Source organism: Micromys minutus (genome assembly GCF_963924665.1).
Source record: "Micromys minutus genome assembly, chromosome: X".
NCBI lineage: Eukaryota > Metazoa > Chordata > Mammalia > Rodentia > Muridae > Micromys > Micromys minutus.
This window is the reverse complement of record NC_137970.1, coordinates 22,254,395-22,281,503: the sequence shown is the minus strand read 5'-3', so window position 1 is coordinate 22,281,503 and position 27,109 is coordinate 22,254,395. Positions and strand designations below refer to the sequence as shown.

The 27,109-nt window shown below is 42.4% G+C and overlaps 1 protein-coding gene across 2 annotated transcripts; it reads right to left on the bottom strand.

Moving 5' to 3' along the window:
* Nucleotides 1-1,886: 1,886 nt before the first annotated feature.
* On the bottom strand, nt 1,887-25,909 carry MSL3 (MSL complex subunit 3; the record flags this gene model as incomplete). 2 transcript variants are annotated; one of them, XM_080910964.1, is made up of 13 exons in its annotated part: nt 1,887-5,504; nt 7,176-7,260; nt 10,107-10,206; nt 12,614-12,723; nt 14,219-14,481; nt 16,314-16,472; nt 18,023-18,183; nt 21,719-21,844; nt 22,444-22,535; nt 23,367-23,467; nt 23,783-23,878; nt 24,283-24,365; nt 25,777-25,878. In XM_080910964.1, the coding sequence occupies 13 exons, from the start codon at nt 25,876-25,878 to the stop codon at nt 5,405-5,407; spliced, it is 1,578 nt and encodes a 525-aa protein (XP_080767090.1). In that variant the 3' UTR covers nt 1,887-5,404. The 2 variants fall into 2 exon arrangements, with proteins under 2 accessions (XP_080767090.1, XP_080767089.1); XM_080910963.1 differs by lacking the exon at nt 24,283-24,365 and having other exon boundaries at nt 25,777-25,909.
* Between the last annotated feature and the right edge of the window lie 1,200 nt (nt 25,910-27,109).

Genomic DNA, 27,109 nt, shown 5'->3' with positions numbered 1-27,109 from the left:
ACCACCCTCTGACCAATAGTACTTCCTTGTTGTGTTCTCTCAACTTGGAAACCATTATGGAAACACAGTTTTAACATCAAGACAGATCTTGGATTGATTTCTACTTTGGCTTCTAACTAATCTATTTCCTTGATTATGTAAAACATATCTTCCTTATGCAGTTGTCCTGAGAGGGGAAAAATGGCACAAAGGAAGTTTGTGCTTGAGACCATCTTCATCTATATTTCATTCCCAGTCGTGTCTCCTATTCCCAAGCCTCTCTACCCGAAGCATTTGATAACTGCCCGTCAAGGTGTGGACTGGGAACCAGCAGTGTCAGCAGCCCTGGCACTCCTTAGAAGTACAGACTCTAGGGTCCTACCCCTTATTTGCTGGGTCTGAACTCACATCCTAACACAAAGTGTGAGCAGTGTTGTTTGAGAAAAGGTTGCTGGGATGGACTGCTTTCTCTGCCCACCCCATCCCCTTTTTCTCCTTCCCTTTCTGTTGTATGCACATCTGTGCATGTGTGTGTGGAAGCCAGATTTCTTTCTGCATTGCTCTTCATCTTATCTTTTTAGCCACTGTACCCCTTGCTTACCAATGAACCAGACTGGGTGGTCAGAGAGCTCCAGGGTCCACTTGCCTTATGGTTAAAAACACTTGCCAACTTGACACTAAACTACACTCAGCTTTTAAAGGAGTGTTTAGCAGATCTGAAGTGACTTTATCAGGTTTATGCAGCATAAATTTTATTGATGGAGCCATCTTCCCATCCCCTCCTCTCCATATCTCCCCTCCTCTCCCTCCCACCCTCCCTCCCTCCCTCCCTCCCCCCCCCCTCTTTCTCTCTCTCTCTCTCTCCCTCTGTCTGTGTGTGTGTGTGTATGTGTGTGTGTGCATGTGTGTGTGTTTTATCTGTGATGAAAAATGCAGTGGATTTTCCATGTGAGGCATGTTGAGCACATGCGCGATCTGGATAAAATTACCTGAGACATCCTCTCCACTGATGCCCTGTTACTATTCAGAGGGAGTGGCGCTAGCTAGGCATCATATTCCAGACTCCACAGGTAGGTAATTCACTGAGAGGCTGCACACATATGCATGGTAAACAAGTATTATGGTTTGTATATGCTAGGCCCAGGGTGTAGTATTAGAAGGTGCAGCCCTGCTAGAGTAGGTGTGTCGCTGTGGGTATGGGCTATAGGACTCTCATCCTACTTCCCTAAAAGCCAGCAATCTGCTAGCAGCCTTCAGATGAAGATATAGAACTCAAAGCTGCTCCACCATGCTTGCCTGGATGCTACCATGTTCCAACTTTTTGATAATGGACTGAGCCTCTGAACCCTGTAAGCCCGCCTCAATTAAATGTCCTTTATAAGACTTGCCTTGGTCATGGTGTCTACTCACAGCAGTAAGTAAAACCCTAAGGCAGCAATCATGATCACTGAGCTACCCCCCTAGTTAAAAACTGATTTTGTAGTCTGACAATTGCATACATGAGCATAATGTATTTTAATTAGCCTCTACCACACACCTTCTCTTAAACCTGTTCCATCCCTGTCACACCCCCCACACACATATACTCACCAATTCCTTTTCCAGATTTATGACCTTTGGGTTTGTTTTGTGGCCCATTTAGTTTAAGAAGGCCCATCTGGGTGACAACTGAATTGGAACTACCCACTGGAGACTGGTGCAGCCATCAGTGGCTATGTAACTGATTCCCCTCTCCCTGGATCTACCAGTACCAAACAGTTCAGCATTGAAAGCAGTGAGAATACTAAATGTAAGCAAACATTAAGCCAGCACCATATAAGCCAAATGGAGAGAGATCTTATTGTACTACTGCCCTCCATTTCCCCATCCCCACCAATTACTGAAACAAAATACCTGACAAAAGCAGCTTAAGGAAGGAAGCATTTATTTTGGCATACAGTTTGAAGAGATACAGTCCATTGTTGTGGGGGAAGTCATGGCAGCAAGACTCACAGTTAGGAAGCAAAGAGAAATGAACTTTAATGTTCTCCTCACTTTGTCCTTCTCATTCAGTCTAAGACCCCCATCCCCCACCCCATGTCCTAAAATAGTGCCATCCACATTTAGATTGGGTCTTCCCTCTTCAGTTAAACTTCATAGAGACATATCCAAAGGCATGTTACCAGGGTGATTCTGATTCCACCCATGTTGATAATCAAGATCAAGCACTAGTCTACCCCTGGCCAACCTGACACCCAAACACATCACTACATCAGAGCATTCCAATTCTGGCCCCAAAATTTTCATTTTCATCTCACAATTCAAAATGCATTTAGTCCTTCTCTAAAACTCTCCATTGTCTTTAGCAGTCCCAGCAGTGTTAAACAGTTCAAAGTCATATCTGAGACTCAAGGCAATCTCTTATTTGTAAACATCTACAGAATCAAAATCAACAAAGGTTCAATAAACCATGGCAAAGAAGAAAGATTCCCATTCCCAAGAGGAAGAGTGGGAATTACAAGAAAATATGTGACCAAAGAAAGACTAACACCCAGCAGGGCAAACATCAAATCCTGCAGATCTATGTCCAGCATCTGGAGCTTACGATGGAATCATACTGGTTTCCAAGGACATGGGTAATCCCACTTGCAGTCAATATAGCTTCACTCTTGGGATGACATGGCTCCATGCTTGGGGCTTTCCTCAAGAGATGACCCTCAGTTCTGGCACCTCCAGCATCCTGAGGAACTTAGACTTCATTCACTTTGACATCTTCATATAATAGCTTCTGAGAGCTCGCTTTCAGTGACTCCAACTAAGCTACACATTCCCTGGTCCCAAGTGCTTTCTGGGAGTCTAGTGCAAGTATCCAGGACTCTTCCACTCCTGCATCTTTGACACCTGTATGCCACTACCATGGGGGTGACACTACTAAATTCTGCTGTGACCTGGCTCCCTTACACAGCAGGTATAGTGGCCTGTGTGCCTACCATGGGGAAAGGCTTTCCTAGGTAACCACTTTCAAGAAGCCGAAAGCACCATCAGCAGTTTACGTTTTCACCTTTCAAATGAATTCACATTTTCACAAGACGGGACATTTATTGGGTGAGGTCTTATCTTTAGGGAACCTTCCCTAATGTCTGATATAGAGCACAAAGTTTCTATTTAATGTTGCTAATGTAGCTTAACAAGTACTGCTGCTTTCCCTGGATTGGCCTGCACCTTTAAATTCATTCCTTTCCCTGCCAAGCTGATACATCTGTCTTCTTTTGCCTCATTTGTGCATTGTCTTTCTCACTGGAGACCTGGAGGACAGCAGTAGTCAGCAAATATTACACATCCTGAATGCTAAGCTTTCTTCAAATTTCTTCCACTGCACAAATGGGTCCATTGCTTTAGAATCTAGCCTCACTCTAGTCCCTAGGACATTGCACTGATGCCAGATTATTTGCTAGGTTATCCCCCTTGACAGCCTATAGCTCCATTTTCAGTAGTCTCCTTCTCTCTCCCAAATCCTGTCAGCCAGATCTCCACTGTCTACATTTGTCTTGGCATTCTAGTTTTCCAAACCACCAGCAGAATAGCCCATTAAACTCCATAGCACTCTAAGGTTCTCTAGCTCAAAGTTCCAAATCCTCAGCTTTAAGCCAGTTCCAAATGCCTATGGCCGACATGGTCAGGCTTAGCCACCACAACAACCCTGCTTCTCAATATCAGTGTTCTGTTGTCAACCACTTTTGTGGTTGCTGTGACAAAATACCTGAGAAAAGGGTTGATTTCACCTCATAGTTTGATGGTCCCGTGGCAGCAGGAACATGAAGCTATTGGTAATGTTAGAAGCAGAAGCAGGTGAATGCTGGGGTACCACTTATTTTCTTTTCACTGGGTCTGCAACCCTAGTCCATGGAATGGTACTGGTTATAGTCAAGATGGGTCTTTCCTCTTCAGTTCAAACTTTTCTGAAACAGTATCACAGACACACCCAAAAGTGTGTTTCCACAGTAATTCAAAATCCATTACATTGACAATTAAAATTAACAATCACATCTACCAGGGACTTGAAGGCTGTTCTAATCAGGCCCCACAAACCTGAATGTGTTAGTAATTAAATAAATGCAGATAGGAAGATGTCTTATTCAGGTGATCTGGAGGTAGTGAATCTTAGTAGTCAGTGATACACAAGGCACTTTAATGGGACCATTTCTAGTCACCAGTCCTTGAGGTTCCTGTTGTTCAGAACGGCCTTTGGAAATTAAAGTCAACTGAGATAAAACCATATGAGAAGTGCTTTGTCTAATGCTTTCATGGCATAGATGTCCTTTCCAGCCCTTGTAGAGCTCTTTAAACCATAGAAAAGGAAAGCAGGGGGTGGAAGGGGGAGAGAGAGAAAGGGAGGGAGGGACGGAGGAAGGGAGGGAGAGAGGGAGGGAGGGAGGGAGGGAGGGAGGGAGATGAGGATTAGAAAGCTGACTGCATCAGCTCATCAGCCTGGAGAAGGAAAGATCCATCAAAACCCACAGACTAGCCACAAGTTGGCTCAGAATGACAGTGACTTCTCAAAACTCCCAATAGTCACGATGCAAAGAAAGGCCAAACCAAAAAGGGAAGGACAGAACCAGACAAAGGGCAAACAAATGGGAACAAGAGTTGGGAGTGAAGAGGTTACCCGACTGTTGCCCTGCAATAAAAAGAACAGGGAAGGCCAGAGCAAAACTCCTCTTGCTTCTTTCAAACAAAACTGCCAAAGCTTTATTTAGATCACCCAAAATAACATTTCATAGAAAAGGAACTATAACATTACGTAGCAGAGTATGGCTGTAAAATCTCAAACAAGACAGGCAATGCTTTATTTAGAGCAACAAAAATAAGGTTTCTGGGAAAGGGAACTGTCACAAGCAATGCATAGCTGCAAGTTCTCTTTTGCCCTCAATATCAATTCCCTCAGAAATACTTTGAGAGTGCTTTGCGGCTTCCAAGTACCGCCTTAAGATCTGTTGAACAGAAAACAGTTTTCAAAACCATAACAAATAATCAAACAATGTGGTTCTTGCTAACAACCAACTGCCCTGTCTACCAGAACAATGTTTAACCTAAGTATACATTCATGAACGCATCCCTGTGAAGACAGCTATGGCTGATTTTATCCTGCTAGCACGCAGCTTGTGTAGCAGTGGTACTTTGGAATACGTTCAGGCACCCAGGAAGTAATCATTACATTTTTTTAAATCATTAATTAATTAAATCGACCCCCTCCCCAGAGGCATGGACCACCATGCTGAGCTCAGAAAGTAATTCTTATAAGAGTATATGAAGAAGTCAAAAACAACAGAGCCTGTTTCTGTCTAGAGTACCCCCAGGGTAGGTCTAGCGTCTCATTAACACTTCATCTGGAACCTAAAATATAAAGCCACATAGTGCAGCTGTTTTTTCCAGAACCATCAACAGTTTAATAAATTGCCCTGGGGTTTTTGGTGCTGTAGTGTGCCTCACAGGCAGCGACATAAGCCGACTCCGGGAAGAAGTCATCATGGTATTCTGCTAAAAACCTAGAGAAAGAATAATAATAGAAAAGGCACCAATGAGCATCATACTAAGAACTGAACAACCTAAAGCTAAATATTAGCTTTCAGCCGATGAAATGTGAAAACATTTCAACAGTTTTTGTACTGGAAAGAAAACATGATTCTATTGATTACCACCACAACACTTATTTAAGTGGTTTCTTTCAATTACTATTCATCTGACCCTCTTCATCATCAGTGTTACAGAACTGACTATATACGTGCATTTGTGAAAAATAACCTCAATAAATTCTTTCATGTTTTCCCAACTATAAAAACAAGACACGACAATCACAATAAATGTCACTTAAGAATACAGACTAAGGGCTGGAGAGATGAGGCAGAGGTTAAGAGCACTGACTGCTCTTCCAGAGGTCCTGAGTTCAATTCCAAGCAACCACATGGTAGCTCACAACCATCTGTAAAGGGATCTGATGCCCTCTTCTGGTGTGTCTGAAGACAGCTACAGTGTACTTATATATAATAAATTAATAAATCTTCAAAAAAAAGAATACAGACCAAGCTTCACCAAAACTGTTCAAAATAACCAATACCAGTACTTTGCATGCTAATTTGCCGTAGTAAAAGGTTAATTACAAGTCTGGATAGCAGCTTCACATATCAAAAGACTGGTATGTCTGAAAACGACTGTTACAATGTGGCAAGTCGCTGAAGAACCTGCAATACACTGATGAAGGGACTTCAGGCCAGAATCAGGCATGGTGGCTCATGCCTGTAATTCAAGCATTTGGGAAGCTGGGGTGGGAGGACCACTGTTTATGGCTATCTGGAACTGTGTTGTGATGCTCCATCACAACACAACCAAAACAACACAACAAAGCAAACAGATCCACAAGATAGGGAATCAAAACAAATTCCAAGTGAATCTGGACTTGGAAAAGCATGCTGATTTCTCAGGATAGAGTACTCTCTGTTCTTGCAATTCCTGGGTCAGTCAGAATGGGCCCAGTAGAAAGAAAACAACTCCCTTTCAGGTCAAGTAGCTAGGCTGAGCTGAGTCGGGTAAGGTGAAGACCAGCCTTGAGGGGCAAGGTAAGGACATAGTTAAGAGAAATCTGGATGGCAAAAAGGGACTAGTGGCCAACAGAACAAAGATGGGCATCAGATCCACAGGCCAAATATTCTATTAGATAAGGAAATGATAAGAAAATTCTTCAAGGGAAGAATTCAACACATTTCTCTGAATTTGTAAATGCCAGCACATACTCAGACTTGTTTATTATATCATTCTAAGCTAATAATTAAGTTAAGTATATACAAGAAAAGAGGCCAATGTTCACAGTACTCCTGACTAAAACATATACAATGAATGTCAATCTTAAGCAGTTCTATGTCAGAAAATTCATGTTCTGCTTACAAGGTTAACCAGCTGGAATCTTCTAGTAACATAAAACCATAGCTCACCTCAGTATCCTTTACCCAGAAACTGGAGAAAGGAATGATAAAACAGACATAAAACCAATAAATAAACCAAAACTCTCCCTTCACATCTTACCCTATTCAGTCAGATCATACCATGTGCCCCCTGTATGAAAAATACCTCAGAGCTGCTTCCCATGTGCGCTAATCATAAATAAGCCTCAGAAAGTCACGTTTGCTGTTAGACACAGGTGTGACAAGGTAATAAAAAAGTACCTCAAAAAGAGATCAAAGTGCTTCAGTAAAGCCTTCAGATTCTTCTCAGAGAAGGACATCTTCCCAAGGATTTCTGGAAGTTTCACTGGATTAAAAACAAAAGCATTTGCAATCAGCAGAATGCCATCGTGGGCAGGGCCCATTGTGTGATCATTTGGGTCACTCTGTCTACTTTGGGGACTAAAATTAGCACCTGTGCTAGCAAACAATCAGTTACTGAGCAAAGGTAGATTGGTGAGTCTAGGAAACCAAAGTCTATCCAATGCTTTTACTTGCAAGAGGAAACCAGGTTTCCACATTAGTTACGCGCTTACAAGATGTCCATAAGCTAGAAACCCTGTTATAAAAAGGAGCCAATCAATATGATGCTGCTAATAACTGAGGGTACCGTGGGGCCCCACTTCCCTTTGACCATCCATAGGATGTGAGTGAATGACTGCTAGGAGAGAGACATTTTCTTCAGTGGTGAAACCATTGGTAAACTGCCCTTCCTTCCTTAACTATGGGCCTATCAGCAACTCTAATAACACATACACACACACAAACACTCACACACATACACACTCCACTCACCCCACATGGAAACAGAAGAATGAGTAGTTTTTGAGACAACAGGTAATGGGGGGGTGTGACTATTCTATGATCACCATGCATTCTATAAACACATGAAAATATCACAGTGTGTGATGGTTTCTATATGGATGGCCCTGTTGGAGTAGGTGTGTCACTGTGAGTGTGGACTTTATGACCTTCATCCTAGCTGCCTGGAAGTCAGTATTCTACAAGCAGTCTTCAGAAGAACTCTCAGCTCCTCCAGCACCATGTCTGCATGGAAGCTGCCATGTTCCCTCCTTGATGATACTGAACTGAACCTCTAAACCTGTAAGCCAGCCCCAATTAAAAGTTGTCCTTATAAGAGTTGCCTTGGTCATGGTATCTGTTCATAGCAGTAAAACCCTAAGACACAACTTGATATCAGGGACTGGGGTATTGCTGTGATAGGGTGATTGCTTTTGTTTGGAAGAAGGTGGATCTTGGGGACTTTGGATTTGGAAAGGGGTGGAGTGCTTTAAGTTGTCCTTAATGGGCTATCCTAATAGAAATATCAAAGGTTTTGTTGATGAGAGTAATTTGAACTGTGCAGGCCTGCCCGATGAGGGTTCAGAGGAGAAGAATTTCAGTATGGTATTTTGGTGATAAATGTGGGTGCTTTTTGCCCTTGTCTGAAGAGTCTACCTGAGGCTAAGGTAAAGAGATTTATATTAATTGCATTGACAAAGGAAGTCTCAAAGAACCCCAGCAGACACTTTGTTCCCTTGTTAAGTCTCATTAACAGCATTTAGAACAAACATAGCAAGCTTAGAAATGAAAAGTATAAAATATATGGTTCAAGTATTAAAGGGGACCCCAGGAAGTGAAATGGAGCTGAAGAGATAGCAGATTAAGGGAGTGGGACATTGGGGCAAGATCCTACCCAGCTCAGTTTAGATCCAGGCATGGTGGTGCACACCTTTAATCCCAGTAGATAAATCCAAGCAGATCTCTGAGTTCAAGACCAGCCTGGGACAGAGCAAGTTATAGGTGAAGAAAAGCTTAAGTCCATGGTGGTATATGTCTTTAATCTCAGGAGACAGGTAGGCAGATCTCTGAGTTCAAGGTCAATCTACAGAGCAAGATCTAGGACAGCCAAGCTTAGGCAGTGAAAAAGTTGGAAAACAAATCTAATGATAATGTAATAGAACAAGGGGGCCATGTTCCAGTTCTTGCAAGTAGCCAAACTCAGCAGCTTTAGTCATGTGGCTCTGGCTTTAGAGTGAAAAATAGAAGGGACTGCTGGGACAATTGATGCTGATTAGCTGGAGTTAAGAATTAGTGGTGATTAAAAAGAGACCAGCATCAAAGAGGTGAAATCTTCTGGGAAGTGTTTTCTGAGAGCACAAAGAAGCTGTGTTCAAGATAGCCAAGGTTGTACCTTGTGCTGCAGTTGTCCTTGGTAATGTGTAAGAGCCACCCAGGTGGTACTGATTTTGAAGGCATGAGGGGGTCATGAAAAGCAGCACTTTGGAGGAGCCCAGAAGATCATGTGTGGATTCCAGGCACTGGAACAAGAAGCTGTAACATTGAAGTTGCCTTAAAGACCCTAAGATGTTCAAAATGCCAGAGCTGTGGGCTACCTGCTGAGAAAAGCTGCTAACAGGGAGTGGAACCAGCCCAGAAGAATGAGGTTTGTTGCATTCAACAAAGGTGAAAAACGAGTTGGAGATCTGATGATTGAATTGACATCAGACATGGAGATATAGAATTTGGGGTTTGCCCAACTGGTTTCCTGTCTTGCTTTGGGGATTACAATTAACACAACGAATGGATCTCAGAAGAGACTTTGAACTTTGGACTTTTCACATTGTTGAAACTGCTATAGACTACAGGGAATTTTAAAGTTGGACTAAATGTATTTTACATCATACTATTTAGGTATGGCCCCCATACACTCATATGTTTGAACAAGTCTATGGGGGCCAGAGAGTAGAATGGTTTGTATATATGTGGCCCATGGAATGGCATTATTAGAAGGTGTGGCCCTGTTAGAGTAGGTGTGTCACTGTGGGTATGGGCTTTATGATTCTTCTCCTAGCTGCCTGGAAGTCAGTATTCTGCTAACAGCCTTCAGATGAAGATGAGGAACTCTCAGCTCCTCCTATACCATGCCTGCCTGGATGCTGCCATGTTCCTGCCTTGATGATAATGGACTGAACCTCTGAACCTGTAAACCAGCCCCAATTAAATGTTGTTCTTATAAAAGTTGTCTTGTTCATGATATCTGTTAACAGCAGTAAAACCCTAACTAAGACACAGTGAAAGCAGCTATTATATATAATTAGTAAATGCTAATAAGAAAATGAAAACTGGAAATACATAAATAGGGATTCTTACCAAATAATCGGAGCAAATGCTGTGCACCATAAATGTATGAAGGGGGAGGTGGCTGGTCTCCTGGCGGATAATTGTCAGGCACAAGTTTCCAAGACAGGACCTAGAAAAAAAGAACACCACTTAAATGCTTCCTTTATTCTAAATAGATGCACTCATAGATAGACTTCTAAATCATATAGAAAGGATGAATCAATATAGCTACATAGTGAGCACAAGCCTATAAAAATAAAATGTTGAGGATCAGAATGACTTAAAATTAGATTAATAAGATAACTTAATTTTAAACTTTTCGACAATGGTTATCTTCTTCGGATACATTTCCATCTTGGTTGGAAAGGCATGCTGGCAAGATTTGGAGACTGGCTGCTCACATGACATCAAGTCAGGAAGCTGAGAGAGGGCAGGAAATCTGGCCAGTCTATAAAAAGGCTCAGTCCCAGTGACCCACTTTGTCCAGGTAGCTCTACTTTCTAAAGGTTCTACAATCCTCCGGAACTGCAGCACCAGCTAGAGACTTAGTGTTCAATAACATTTCACATTCACACTACCACTGCCACTCAGCCCTCTTCCCTCCAACAGGAACAGTATTAAGAATATCAAGAGTCCCTAATTCCTGGCTCTCTGAGTTATTTTGGAAACAAATTTGAATCATCTCAGAATTTGATTCTCTGCCTTTACTCTGATTTACAGAATGCTAGATGGACTTGGACTCTCATAAAAAGTGAGAGCTACCTTTTCAGAACTCTCTTGTGAGCTTCTCTACAAATACCTTAGTCTAACAGCAAACCAGCCCACTCTACTTTAGTAATGCCCGAGATCTATCACCACAGTAGAACCAATGTTGCAGGAAATCCTCTATGAGAAGGGTGTCCACCCACAAAACATCACAAATGCTGTCAGGCAACCTGAATAAAAGAAACTACAAGTTTGCAAGCACTCTGGGATGCCAGGAGGAAGGCCTCAGCTTCCTATAAGCTTCTGCAGCCTTCAAGAAGATTCCCCATCTCATCCTTGGCAACTAGTTCTAACATCCTTTACACAAACTCGGCATCTAACCTGGTGCCCACACGGGAAGCTTAGAATTGCTTAGTGTTGCTCAGAGGGAAGAGATGGGCATTCATAATTAGTACCTAGATTCTCCATTAGAAACAAAGTGCATCTGAACCAGCCATGTGATCACACAGACCCTTCCCAAATCCAATCAGCAAGTGGTTCGAGGAGAAAGGGACATGAATGCTTTGGATAAATAGTCTTGGTTAAAACGCACCATGGAAGAGGTTCTTAAAGTCTACAGATTCCTGAATCCCAAAAGCCTGCTGAACTCCATTGTTTACCACAAAGCCTCCTGCTCTACCATTAACCACTAGATGGCAGCAGCGACCTGCATGGAAGTGCTTTGCCTGGCTGTTTAGAAGTAACCACCCCACCACCTTTTTTTAAAGAAATACCATTTCCCCTAAATACAAAGCCTGTAGTGGCAAGGCATTCAAGTTAATAGGCTTAAAGTCTAGCCTAATGTTTGATGCTTATTTCTATATTGCTCCAAAACTATCCTTGTGGTTTTGTTGAGGGCTGGACTGCTTAACTGGGAGCTCTGTCTTGAGGCCCTGCTATATGGCAAAGGAACATAGTTGCTCCTCTAAAACAAGGAATAGCTTCAGATCGTGAAAATCCATCCTTTTCCACTGTGGGGATTATGATTATCAGTCTCACAGCTGCTGCGTGCTTGGTCTGCAATGCTCCTGAGATACCCAGTGCATCTAGGTTACACTTTGTGTTACACTGATTAGCTTCCCTCTAACTTAGTTCACTGAACAATAGCTTCCGCTGACTCTGTCCCATTTTATGTCTTAATAAACTTGCTTGGCATAACAAGTAGCCGGTGAAAGACCAACTGATCCTAAACTTTTCTTTATATTATATCCGCTTTATCTTCTGATCTCTTGGTCCTCTCTCTTATAACCCCACCACTAGGCAACAACCTGCTTGTTCAGGTCACCTATAAATAAATGCTTTAAAGCTGAAAACAATATTTTTTTATTTTATTGGATATTCTCTGTATTTTTAACTAATGCATATCATATTATGCTGTTCATATTTCCATGTCCACAATAACGGTTTATTGAAACACAATGCATGTTTATCTCATTTATATATTGTTTGCAGCTACTCTGCAGTTGATTCATCTTAGTTGGCATCACATGACCCACAAAACCTAAAATGTATACTCTTGGGCTCCTAAAAATAAAAGTTTTGATATGTTCTACAAAATGCAAACATGAGTATTTCAATAACTGAGTGATCTTTAGGGTAAAAGATCATAACTGTAAAACAAGCGTCCTGGCAAATTTCTCAGACTTGAAAACAGGCACACACTATTAAGCCGAAGCCTTATCTATTGTTTTGGGCTATTTTCTGTAAAGCAACGTGATACTTGGAGAACTTAGGATTTTTAAGCAACCACAAAGGGTAAAAGAACCCTCGGAATCCAACATTAAGCACCCTACCTCGCTGATTTCATTGGTTCGTCTCCCTTCAAAGCCAGCAAATACAGCACTCCCATCCTTACTTGGAGTCAGAGGAATGGGGGAAGATGATCTGCTATGCACAGGTGTCTCTGTCAAAGAGAGTTGCAATCATTTACCCACAACATTACAGAGAGACCTGAGATGCTCTCAGGACCCTGAGGAACATCAGACCTCAAATCTAAATCAATTCTCCAAAGCTGTAAACCCTTAACAAAAGGTAGCACCTGGAATGTTATTTTTAGCCTGGTATTGATTATATATATTACAACCTGAGTCAAACTTGAGATGGTTATTCAAAGCTGAAAGGCATCTGTCCCAGAACTCCATATTGTGATCCTATTCCTACACAGTATGCAGAATAGGCAAACCAGAGAGTGACAGGAGATTCCTGAACTCTAAAAGGGTGGGGGTGGGAGTGACTGCTAATGGGTTTGGGCTTCTTGTAGGGAGTGGATTATCCATGTTTTGAAACCATGTTGTGAAACAGATGGTTTTCCAATCTGTTAATACATTAAAAGCCACTGGATTGGATACTTTAAATGGGAAAACTGTATGGTGTGTGGATTACAGCTCAACAAATTAAAAAACTGGGGCTATTAAATTAGCCACTTTAAAACGGATAACTTGGACTGAGTAGATAGCTCAGAGGTGAAGAGCAATGGATCCTTTTTAATTCCCAGCACCCAACTCTCTGTAATTAGTTCCTGGGGGTCTGACACCCTCTCTGGCCTCCGGGAGGGGAGGCACGAGGAACCCCCATGTTGCACAGATCTATGTGCAGACATAGCATCTATACACATAAAATAAAAATACATCTTTAAATTGATTAACGTTGCATGTGATTTTTACCTAAAGAAATTATGCCAACCAAACATGCCAGGGGCTGGAGGGGGTATCAGGGAGCTATGTTAGGATTTAGAATTTGTTTTTAACAAGTGTTTTATCTCCTAATGAAACCTTCCCAGTTGTTATTCCATCAACTCCTCAATTGGGTACATACGTGCTACATTATTCCATTAATATAAAAGATCTAAAGATCCAAGTATGCTGGGAGTTTCCAAGGGAGGTGGGGAAGAGGGGGCAGATGAAGGTAAGACAGATTTCTTTTATTCTGTGATAAGAATCTATAAACTGATTGTGGAAGTGGCTGTACAGTTCTAACTATACTAAAACTCACTTTGAATAGGGAATTTTTGCAGCATACGCTGTCAAAACTAGCTCAAACAGAAGTCTTCAAGGTACATTTTGAAAACAGGAATGAAGTTGTAGCAGTCTACTGCACACAATTCATCTTGAGTATGTATAGAAAACATAGGATTCCAATAACACCACCAGCTCACAACAGTAGGAAAGAGGAAGGAATAAATCAACCTGAAACACAGAGCCCAGTCTGGTCTCCCTAGTTCTCATTGGACCACCCACGTTTTTCCATCTTTCTGTGTATGTTTTACCTCTTCAACAGAAGTAGCTTTACAGGAACCTGCATGAAATCTAGAGAATAACACACTTTGTACATACTTAGGGAAGCTAACAACGAAGGAAAAAGCGGCTTTCCCTGGCCTGGGCCTCTTAGGGCCAACTCACTCTTTTCCAAGTGCAGAAACAGCTTCGGCATGCTGGCAGATGTGTCCTGTTGCCGGCGCTTCGGCTGCGGTGAGGAGCTGCTCTCAGACAGCCTGTCACAGTTGGTGCTGTGCCGAGTGGATCTCCTGAGAGACTGCAGTGCTTCTGGCTCAGCTTTGCGCCTCTTGGGGGTGGCTGGTTCACCAGTAGGTGGCTGACTCTCTGTGGACTGTGGTGTGGATGGATTCAACAAAGGTGGGCTAGGAGACAGCTCCTCCTGGCTCCTGGGCAAGAAGAAGAGTGTCACTGGTGGCATCTACAGATCTGAGGGCTTCTGCAAGGCCTCCTAAAGGCAGGTTCACCAATCAACTTGGGAGGAAGGAGGTATCTTCAAATATAATCAAGCACACATTTTCTTAAGCAGTCCCTAAATAAACGAGGTCACCATAACTCTGCAAGGCATGTTGCTATTATATAGAGACTGAAATATCCTCTTCTATAGGTTTCAGAACAAGGTCTCTGAGAGGAGAGGCAGAATTTGGCCCCAGTCCACAAAGCAGTTGCTAATGTTTGGTGACAACAGTGCCAGCCTGGTGAGGGCCTGTCACAACTGAGGACAGATATGCTGTTCCCTAGTGGATAGAGACTGCTAAGTGTCCAATGTCACACACAGGACATGCCCCAGGACAGAGAAACTCCAGTCTAGGGAAAAAGATGTGCACGGGATGTCTTCAAAATGTAAAAAAGGGCAGGCTGTGAGAACGGCACAAGTATGTCTAAGTCTATTCCAGACTCCGGAAATCATCAAGTGTGAAGCAAGCCATTCATGGGGACTTCAACATAGGTCCCCAGTGAGTTTTGCTGACCTCTTGCCTGGGGTGAAAGTGACATGGGGAAGGGAGAAGAGAGAGGAGCTGCCGAAGAAATGGTAAAGAGGCAGAGAACCATAAAACAGAGAGGAAGAAGAAAGGCAGCTAATGCAGGGCTCAGAGTTATCTGTGACAAAGGAGTTAGAGTGTAGGGAGCAGCAGGTAAGAGCAGACGCTGGTTTAACATAGAGCGATGCTATTAATGCTGGAAAACATGGTCCTCTGGACATGATATCTTGGAATGGGAGCAGCTGTGATGACCCACATATGATCCTCATAACCACGAACAGTGCCTTGTAAAAAGTGGCAGAGCTCCTAAGAAACATGAGCCACCCCCTTATGAGTATACTTAAACTGATAATGCTTGTCTGCTCTTCTTCAGCGGTGTGGTTACCTGTAAGTAGCCCTTGTTCCTGTAACTAGCCCCAGTTAAACTCATTCCCTCACCAAGCAAGACTGGATGCACACCATTCAGGAAGAGAAGAGAGAAGACAAGGCAGAGTGCCTTAGTAAAGGGAAAAGACTTTAGGTGAGGATGGATCCAGCCTTGCAGCCCCTGCCGGAACAGAGGACACAGAATGCATAGGCACAGGAGGAAGCAAAGCAGTAATAAAAGAGAAGTAGGTAAATGACCTACACTGAGAGCCAAAGGTTACTGACCCCTTGGGAATGACATCATGGATTACTACCCACAAGAGAGACAGCCATTCATTCCATACTATGGATGTAAAGGTGGAAGGATCAGAAGATGCTGACCCAGATCACATAACATCAAAGGATGTCAGCTATACATTACTTTCTACCCTTCTGGCCTGGCAACTCTTTACTGTCTTCTGAAAGATGGGATAGCTGTTCAGAATCCATGGATAATGTTATTTACTTGGGACTCTTCTGTCTGCCCGCCCTTCTCTTGCTATGTAGTCCTGGCTGGACTAGAATGTTCTCAAGAGACCATGTGTCCTCAAATTCATAGCAGTCCTTCTTCCTCAGCTTCTTGGATGCTAGGAAGGCACATGCCATCATGGCTGGCTACACTGGAATGCTTACTTGGGAAAAATCTTTCACAACCATGAGAAAGTGAATGATTATCTAGCTAATGGGGTCAGGGGGAAGTAGGAGTGTTGTGGGAGGCACCAGCAATAAATGGTTCCCTTCCTTTTGACATTCAGGCCAGCATATCAGCAGATCAAATACTTCCAGTGCTGACATTTGAGGGTTAATATGCACTTCCATGTTGTCCAACTTACCTATTAGTTGTCGTGGTACTTTCTTTAATAGGAAGAAAGAATTTTGATGATGTCACCCTTTTATATTGAGTTTGTTCATATGGATAGAGCAAAACCAATGGGAGAGTATAATCAAAAGTTATGCGTAATCCATCCACCATCTCCTTACAAAGGTCAACGCTTGGAAGATTGAGAAAGAAATGATTAGAGATTAGAGACCAAGTAAAGTCATAGGGAGTTCCAAACTTCATGATAAAGGTATACATTTTAAAGAGGGCAGACTTATAGTTATCTTTATTATATTTTATTTTATTTTTTATTTTTAGAGACAGGGTCTCCCTATATATCCCTGGCTGGTATAGAACTCATTATGTACTCTAGGGTGATGCCAAATTCACAGAAATCCATCTGCCTCTGATTCCCTGAGTGCTGGGATTAAAGGTGGATGCTATCCAGCTGAGGGCAGACATTTAAAACATTAGACAATCACTTACATATAAAAAGGATAAATATAATATATCAATGACAATAATAAAGAAGTAAGGGAATATAGACCATAATGTAAATTGCACACAGTATGCTAATAACTTAAATGTACCCATAAAATACAAATCAACAGATTCAATATAACCTGAGACATCCCAGCAGCCAGGGCTCCTGGCTTCTGTTTCAACTATAATACTCTACTTCCCTGACACTTGTTCTGTCAAGAGGGGATAGCAGGATTCTGACTAGAATAAACAATTGTTTGGAGGAGGAGAGAAGGTGGATCAATGGGTAAAAGTGCTTGCTGTACAAGTCTGGCAACCTGAATTTGGATCCCCAAAATCCACTTAAAAGCTAGATGTAGGGCTGGAGAGATGGCTCAGTGGTTAAGAGCACTGACTGCTCTTCCAGAGGTCCTGAGTTCAATTCCCAGCAACCACATGGTGGCTCACAACCAATGGGATCTGATGTCCTCTTCTGGTGTGCCTGAAGACGGCTATAGTGTACTCACATACATAAAATAAATAAACCTTCTTTTAAAAAAGCTAGATGTAGTAGTGCACAAATCTTTCATCCCAGAATTCCTGTGGGGAGACAAGTTACCAAGATGGACAAACCTCTAGAAATTCAAAAGGTAGCCAAGATGGTGGATCTAGCAGTAAACAACACCAGAGGGACTGTTTCAAACAAGGAGGAAGATGAGAACTTATGCCAGAGGCTGTCCTTTGACATTCAAATGTGTGACATGGCACACATGCATTCACACGCATACATTAATTAATTATTTTTTTAAAGAACCAGTCACAAGCAACCTTTGTTCCAGTTCTCATGGCCTATTTTGCTTCCACAAGTAGATAGTTTTCTCCAAAGTAGGAATCCCTGAAGATTTTGGTCTTGGCAATCAAGCTAGGTTTCATATGGAATCATCAAGCACTTCAGCAAAGGCATGGTGATTTCATATAAGGCTGATAACTGAACAAATAATCCACAAATCAGCTATGAAATAAGAGATGAGCTCGACAGAACTGAACAGGATTCCTTGTTCTAAACTGGAACATAGAAAGAAAACCCTGAGGATACAGCAAAATGGAAGAGTACTTGCTTAGCATGCATGAGGGCTGAATTCGATCCCCAGTAGCCCTAGAAAAGCTAACAATAATAAGAACAAAAAAAAAAAAAAAACAAAAAACAACAACACAAAACCCAAGAACAGACTTCGAAGACTAAACACTCCAGTTACTCACTTCTTTTCTGCGGGGACATAATGCACATTCATGTGCGCGTGCATCATGGCATGATGGTGGCGAGGTCTCTCATTGGCCGAAAAGGCTGCATTGATAGCAAAATGTTTCACATAGGATTCCAAAATTGTTATGATGTTGGTCTGGCATGGAAGTTTCACTAACTGTTAAGAAAAAAAAAAGAACATCTGATACTCATATCCCATTATAATCAGCCATATATTCCAAGTAGAAATAGCTATGGTTTTATCAGTTTAACTGTGTCATTGCTGTTCAAGAACTTCTTAAATAAGTATGCTTTGAAGATCTTTGAGACTCTTCCCTTCCACAGATCATACTCTCACACTACTATAGTCTTACTGTTTTGAATGTTGCAATAAATATAAAAAGGGTAGAGAGAAAGTTTTATTTTCTAAGTTGAGTTACGTGATGTCTCAAGAGCGGGAACCTTAAACAAAAGAAACACAGAGGCAGATTCTTCTGGCAGTGGGTGTCCTGCTGTGAGAAGGCAAGCTAACACAGGTCGAAATACTTTGGACTAGGGTCCTGGTTTTACAGAATTGTTTAGAAAATGTATTAAAAGCTGGTTCAGAATTAGATAGAGAAAATTAATCACTGACTCCAAAAGAGTGGTGATTTTTGCAACAAGTTAAAAAGGTTATTATTGATAGAAGTCTGTACACCAGACAGTGAATACAGTCATATATTAGGGAAGTTATTAATAAATGATGATCTGACGTTCCAGATTGAGAGCTGGACGGATTGAAATACTTTGGACTAAAGTCCTGGTTTTACAAATGGCTTACTTATAGACTTGTAATTGATAGTAAGTTAGTTTGTTTTGTGAATTACCCCACTAAGGCCTCATGGTTCATCTGATGCCAGCTAGTGAGGGTTTGAGGTTATTTTAAAATTACAAGAGATTCACATTCTCTCAATATAAGATCCATGGAAATTTGAGTTGATATTTTGATATGACAGATTATTAGAGGCCTAAGAATAAGATCATACAGTTTTTTTTTAGTTTATTCGTTTGTTTTATATTTCAGTTTTAAATTTCAAAATGTGTGTAATGTTGAGTTTTTGTGGTGATATTATTTCTCTGGGAAAGAATACAAGATATAAGATATTCTAGTTGCCGACTAAGGAACACACTACTTTGTGTTTTTAAAAAGTGTGATTTGGCTCTGTGTGCCTTCCATGGTTATATGGATTAAATTTGATAGACGTAGACCACCTGAAAAACTAAATTCAAGAGGATCAAACAAAATATATCTCAATACTAAAATGTTTTCTGTTGAGTTTTATATGTATTACAGAATGTGCAGCTATGGTGAAGCTTGTCATCAGAATGCTGGACTGACCTGATTCCAGACACCAGAGACTACAACAATCACAAATATGGCTTTCCTTCCTGGGGCCTGTCTGGCTTCCTCATTCCCCTCTACCCTTCTAAATTCTTGATGCCCATATATTCATCTTGAAGAAGCTATAAAGAGTCGTCACCCTGATTCCCTAGACTTTGGTGGGGTAAAGGTGGTTACTGTAATGTTTTTTATGAAGAATTCAGAAATGGTCATAATCTAACAGGGAGGAATTAACCAGATTGATTTATGCATCCATAATCTTCATTTGATAACTAAGCATATCTTACACTGGTAAAAATCTTTCTAATTGATACAAAGTTGAAAGCTATAATCTTTACAGTGGTATAGAATTTGATACAGATGTAAGGTTTTTAGTGTTATAATTTCTTCTTGATTTAAAATTGAGATTAGTACTTACTTTCATATAGGTATTGAACCTATACAATACATTTGGGAATGAAAGGCTTAGACCCAGTCCTATAACTGCTATTATACCCTGTTTTTAGTTGATTAAACAATAATGGTTAAGGGCCGGATAGAAAACTCATGGTTCTAAGTAAATTATAAGGGTGTTTTTGAGATATTTCAATTAAAAAGTGTACAAGGATAGTAAAGGCTTAACAGTTCAAAAGGCTTTTTATACTTAGATGGTTTTTTAAAATGTCAGAAATCCATAAATTATGGCATTTAATGTTGAGACATATCTGCTCCTTACATTTCCCATTTGGTGGATTTAAAGAAGAAATTGAACATCTCTACCTCCAGTTGAAGTATCCTTTGTGGCTAGGCAGCCACTGAGTAGAAACTTCCGATTTCATCTACAGACTAATACTGTCCAGAAAGGGACACATTATGCAAAATAGTCAACTGATAATCTTTGCTGAGCCAAAATTATCAGCCCTTCAAGATTTCTGCATTTCAAAGTCTGTCAGTGATCCTGGGCCAGAAGGCTGAAGACTTACTCTCACATGTTGCTAACAGGGCACTGCTAGTGGAGATTTGTCTCTACAGCCTATCTTATCTCTGAAAACTGTGTTAGACTTCCTATGTTTTTAAATATTTGGCCATTTTCAGATTTCTGACAGAATTAAAGACCAAGTTTGTTTTATAGCCTACCCAAGCTGATTAACTTTGAGAACACATAGTCATTTAGAATATTTTTAAGTGGTAATAAGTTGTACACAGCTTACATTTGAGAGTAAAGTTTTTGTTTTTTGTTTTTAAGTAAAGAGAAAGGTTGATGTGTGGGTTGATGTTAAGGTGATACATGATTGGACAATAGAGAGGTAGGCGGGGAAAAGGCTAGGAAAATGGAAGCAGAGGAGAGTAGGGGTGGATTCCAGGAGGAACAAAGATGGAGGCAAATGTGTATGTTCCTCTCTGCTCATCTCTTCATAAATAAGGTTGTTATGAATGTTTTATAAGGGATGAAATTGTACAAGATCATTTGACTTATCTAGGTTGGCAAATTGTATTTATTGGATCAGAGTAGTTTGTTATGTTCTTTGATGTGACTACATAATTGAGTTCAAAGGGTGTAGTGGCGGGGCACATAAAGCCCACCACAGAGTTGGGATGTGTGTCTCTAAGGCTTGGCAACAACACACCAAGGGGAAGTGAGTGAAAACAACACACGGGGCAGTCGTATCCACCCAAGACAGAAGCAGAAGGGGCGGTAGAGTGAATCATGCCAGGGTTCTTAGAGGTAGCCTGGAGCACCAGGTGGCGTGGGGACTGCATGGTGTGTGCTCGGCTCTGCACTAGAGTTGGACCATGGGAGCCGATAAAAGGTTATACCATCCATTTAATATTACAGCAACACAAAAAAGCGGGTATCTTCAGTCTCAGTGTTCAATTAAAAAAAAAAAAACAGGAAAGCCTCTCAAAGTATATATAAGAGAGGTGCCTAACCCACTAATTAAATCCTAATCTATCTATCCTTTCACTTCTCTGATACCAGCTGTCCTGGAACTCTCTATGTAGAGCAGGCTGGCATTGAACTCACAGAACCTGTGCCTCCTGAGTACTGGGATTCAAGTGATCACACGAGCCATCAATCCTGGCTTAAATCCTAATCATCATTGAAACCCAGGTATCAGGATTCTGGAAAACTCCCTTAAGGGCTCAAATCGACAGCATATGGTATGCAAGTCTTAAGTTCTTGCTTAAGTTAAGCAAGAACTCAGCACTACTGTTAGTCAACTTTAGAACTTGACCAAGCACAAAACTGGAAAGGAAATTACCATCCCCCCAAGCTGCCTGGTGTTTGATACAGTGACCACAAAATTCAGCCAAGAAGAAGCATCCTGAACAATCCATTCCTCCTGCATACCCGTTTCCTCCTGTTGATATAGTAACAGTCATCCTCAAGTTGCTTCTTGAGAACATCTGGGATGTCTATAGTGATTGCTCTTTCATCCATCTCCTTCCTTGAACGCAGCGACAATACCTTTTTTTTCTGCAATATCACAATTCCATTTTTAATTATTGAAAACAGTGTAAGAAGCTACCAAATAAGAGTCTGCTATGCAACCAAGTTAGTTTATTCACAAGTCACATCATGCCACATGTCCGCTATTAAAAGACAAAGACATAGATGCTCTGCTACATAGCTAAGTGTTTTTCACAGCATTAACTATATTGAAATTTCATTTTTGTTTCTTCCTCATTTATGATTACCATTGGGGTTTATTTTCAACTTGGAGACATGCAGAAGCTAATCTCTGTTACACAACATTAAAAATTTGTCATTATGAAATACAGTTCACAATTAAACTTAAAAAAAAGATGTATAACTTGTGGAAACACTCTGTGGGTATAAAGAGTCAACTATATTCATAACAATGACCGTAAACAGACGTCTTTTCTTGCAATGTCAAGGAACATTAAGAACATTGGTCTGAAAAGTATATCCTTTGAAAACAATTCCTAACCTGAACATTTTGACACTACTACACATATGGACACACACACACACACTTGCGCATATGTGTATGTGTGCGCATGCGTATGTGTGTATCAAAGACAAAGTTTCTACAATAGAAATATTTTCTGTACCGCTTTAGCCTTGACTTTATTACGGCGTTGTCGGTGTTCTTTTATCCCTCCATTCTTTTCTCCACAGCTTTCATGACGGGTGCTGCTTATTGCTACATAAAACGAAAACACCGGGCAAACTCATATTAGACATTTGGCAATCCTTGCATTAACAAATTTTGAGGTGGCGCATACACTTGACTATAAAGAAACGGTCTGTAGTTCTGCATACATTTTTAAATCCTCAACACAAATACTGTACCTTTCGGAACAGAAAATTATTTAGATAAATATAACTCCACTTTCAATGGATACAATGAAAGCACACACGCTAATGATCTGAAAGTGTTTCACCAGCTAGGATCCTATAGTTCACTGTTGGATTCCTAAGTGCTGGCAAGGCCCTAGAGGTATCAAGAAGAAAATGGGACTATGAGAAAGGCTCTGTGTGGGCTTGCTGGCTGAGACGAAGGTGGTTACTGTAAGACTCTGATAGAGTCTTATATCTACATGTTGACTGGTCATAGTGACTGAAACTTTAATTGTCTAATAGAAACTGAGTGTGTATTACAAAGATGTTCCTTCACTTATAAGAACTTATACCTAGATTGAGGAAAATCATCTAGCTTACTGAATAGCATAGCAGACCGCTTTGAATGGACCCAGGACACTTAAATTAGCTGGCAACTGAGCAAACTCATGGAAACAGCTTACCTCATGGGAGGACGCGTATCTTCTATTTTATTGTATAGTATACTGAAAGTGGAACAAGAAAATCTCATACCATCATAAGGCCTACGAAAATGGTAAAGGGAAACATCTGTACAGTATGAGTTTTCATTGCTTCCCCGTCTATACTTCCAATGAGTTTCTCTGGACCCAAAGGTACAAAAGGACTACATGAACATGGTTTTAGTTGAGAAAAGTAAGGTCAAAACACTCACAGTTTTCGTCATTTTTAGTTTTTTCTTTAACTGTCACGCCTTTTAAGACGGAGTCAACACCAGGCAACCTACAGCGCCTCTTCTTTTTTCCTGTACCTCTCCTGAAGATGACAAACAAATCAAAATAAAACTTCATTCTGGGGCTTATCCACAGAGGACATAATAAACAACAATTCTTAAATAGGTTAGGGAATTAAACATTAAAAGTATAATGGTAATGGTAATCTCACTACCGAATGGACAACAGTAATTTTGAAAATGTCTGTGATTCCTTAGAATACTATAGAAATGCTTCATTTACTTTAAATATGTAAGATTACTGAAATCTGTCATGTTATTACTTTTATATTATAAAAATCTAAACCAGTTAAAGAAAACATTGAATAACAGTTCCATCAAAGTTTTTGTGTCCTTACAGGCGAGCTATTGCCTTTTTGGCCAATTTGCGCTGTAACCTCCGATTTTCATCTGTATCATGTAGCACATGATCTTCAGTCGCCCATCTATCCCAACTGGTTGGAAGAGAAAAAAAAAAGACATAAAAGTCAGTATTTTGAAGCGAATGAAACTTAGGCTAAAAAGCATCATGAAGAAGTGCTCCAGACTTGCTGACATTTTAGAAAGCTATAAAAAGACTTCAAAACCAATTAAGAGGATACCAATAAAGCTCAAAGGGAACTCGGCTGCAGCAACCATGATTCCCAGTGATTACTCATAGATCATCCAAACATAACAGACTTTAAAGTAATCATGCCTCGGAACAGGCAAGCTTTCCAAAAAAAAAAAAAAAAAAAAAAAAAAAAAAAAAAAAACAGAAGCCAGAAATTAAGCTTTCTACGAGTGTTTCTAAAACTTAAATTCACAAAATTATCTTGCTACAAAGGCGTTTAAGCCTAACTGTAACAAGTTCACTGACCTTCTGTTCCAACCATTAAAATGTATCAGATATTCTGGTATTTTTCTGCCCTTTTCGTCTTTCCCGATAACAACATCGATGATCTGAAACCAGGAAATACTACTCACGCGTGGCACGGCAAACCAAAAATTATTATAAGTTGGGTAAGAAAACCTAGATCACAGTCCTTTTTTTGAAGGGAAAAAAAGTATTCATTCTCCCTTTTAGATTGAGAGCTGGGTTGAAACATTTTTCAACATTGTTTTTCCTCTGTTGCCGGAGTGGTTGCCTCAAAATAGGAAACATCCGTCCAACCAACCCATGATTGGTCTCTTGAGTTTGAGACCGGGTGAAGCTTCTGAAGTCATTGGACGGTGGATTTGTCATTAGTGAGGGCCCAGACTAGAAAGAACAGCCCTGAGACCTCTGGGAGTTGTAGTCACCTGGGCCTTGCCTTGTCCAGTGTCCTGCCTAGCTAGCCAGAGACTTTCCACAACCCTTTCCCTCCCCTTCATAGCCATACATTCCCTGAGGGGATATCCGGTACAAACGAAATGACATAGGCTTCCATCTCCTAGCGAAGTAGAAGAAGGAGGGATAGCAATAGGAGATAAACAGAGTTAAAGGTAGCAGGAGGAACCAAAGGTACATAACCCAGCACAGAGCTTGGGGTGTCCCACCGGACAGAACCGCTTAAAGGTTGCTAAAGACACACCTGGTTCTGCTCCAGGTTTCCTCTGTCACCAAGATTTTCTTCACCTTGGCGATTGGAAACATTTCCGCTCGCCTCGACCCCAGCGCGCTGATTTTTCACCTTCTTGGAGCTCTGGCGCACTTAAGTGCCCATCCCTGCCCTCCACTTAAACATTGACAACTACAAGATACAGCTCTGCCTGGGCGGACCGAATCAGAAACAGGCGAGATGCGATTCTTTTCCTAGCCCTGTTGGCCTCCCACCAATCCTTTAGAACGTGACAGAGCAACCTTGAGCCCCTCCCTTCCCCCAGAATAACTATGATCCTAAGTTCGACGAGGGTCCGGATACTATGATGTCACAAGCTGACAGCTGGCAATAACTTGAGGACCAGGTTGAGGATGTGAGATGAGAAAATTGGTCAGGGTGTCCGCTAGGGAGCCCAAGTGGAGAGGAACCGCATGGGACAAGGAGAGACTTCTCGCAAAAGCAGAGGCCTAAGGCGACAATCCTCCTACACTGGGCGCTCGGATTGGCGCCCAGAGCTCAAACGGCCACCCTGGCCTAGCAACCGCGCGTGAGCAACGCGACAAGGCCGGAAACGGAAGCCTCACGAGTCCTTTCTAGTTCGGGCAGTCGCGCGCCCAGCGCGCATCGCCAGCGTCCCCTGCCGACCCGGGCCGCTCCACGCAGGCCAAGGCACGCCAGGGTGGCTGTCCAGGGCTCCGGGCCACTTGTCCTCCGCTGGCCCCTTTGCCTCCCATCCCCGGAACCCAGGCCCTCGTCTCCTCCCTGCCCCCACCCCATCCCCGCTGCGGCACCTTGGCATCGTATAGCACTCGCGCCTTGGTGGGGTCAGGCTCGAAGCACAGCACTTTCTCCCCAGAGTGGAACTGAAATTTCACGCCCTCGCTCGCGCTCATTTGCTCATCGTGGCGGAGGGCGAGGCTCCGGGGCGGGCTGAGTGCGCGCGGTGGGGGAGGACGGCCTGGGAGGCGGCGCTCCGCCACCGGGGGGGCCCGGGAGTGGTGGAGGCTACGACCGCCCCGCCCTCGGCCCCTCCTCCGGCCACCCCGCGCCACTGCGAGGACCTTGGCAGTGGCGATGGAAGCGCGCGGCCCTGCCAGGACTTGTCCCCACCCGTCCCCTCTAAGGCTCCGGTAGGGGTGCAGACGGGGAGCAAGAATCCCCGACTGAGGTCTTCCTGCAGAACATTTCCTCTCGTCCCCATGGACTAGGGTTCTCTTGGTTTCCAGGCTGCGCCCACATGTGCGCTGGGCTGTCACCCGGGGCGTGCGCTCTCAGGCCTGAGCGTGGCGATCTCTTAGGGGGGGTGCTGTTCCGGGATGGGGTAGTAACCAGACGCCTAGGAGGAGGAGGCTGGATGTGTTCTGCCCCAGGAGCTGCCTGACCGCGCGCGCGCGCGCACCAGCCCTCTTGTCGGAGCTGCGCCCAGATGAGTGTAGCCACGCGAGAGGGACGCGGTGTTGGAGCTGGCTAGAGAGGCCAAATGGCTTTGAGCGAGGGGAGGAGACATTCCCGGCACTTTATAGAACACCAGTCATCCTTCCGAGAGGTCGCTGGCCTGGAAGGCCTGAGAGAGCAGTGGGCTCCAAGGCTTTAAAGTAGGCTGTAGTGGGTCTTTAAAGGGTCCTTAACTATATGTGTCAGCTTGCAGCACTTCTGAATTGCTCCCCCACGGTCTGTCTTTAATGGCTCAAAAGCTCCTAAAGAGTGGATGCACCTTTGAGTCCTCCATTAACAGTGTGCCTGCACAGATGGGGTGTTCTAGAAATATTCCCTCAATGAATGACCATACGACTTGAAGGTCAACCTTCGGACAACAGAGAGGGCAGTGGTGGCTGGTTTCTTGTTGAGTGCAAAGCCACTAGGCAGTGTGGTTACTAGACTAAGACCTGGCCAGAGAGCAGAGCAAGATGGACAGGGCAGTTAGTCTCTCCAATTTTACTGAACTGTCAGATTTCCCATGCTGCTCTGTTCTTGCTTCTAGAAATTTGCATCTCCCTACCCGCACCTCCTCTCACCTGGTAAAAGATCCAAATCTCTCACACCTCCACTTGGGCACTTCCAAGAGAAAAATCCCTCAGGCTTCCCTAGAGGAATCATACACCTGTCCAGTGTTCCCCAGAACTC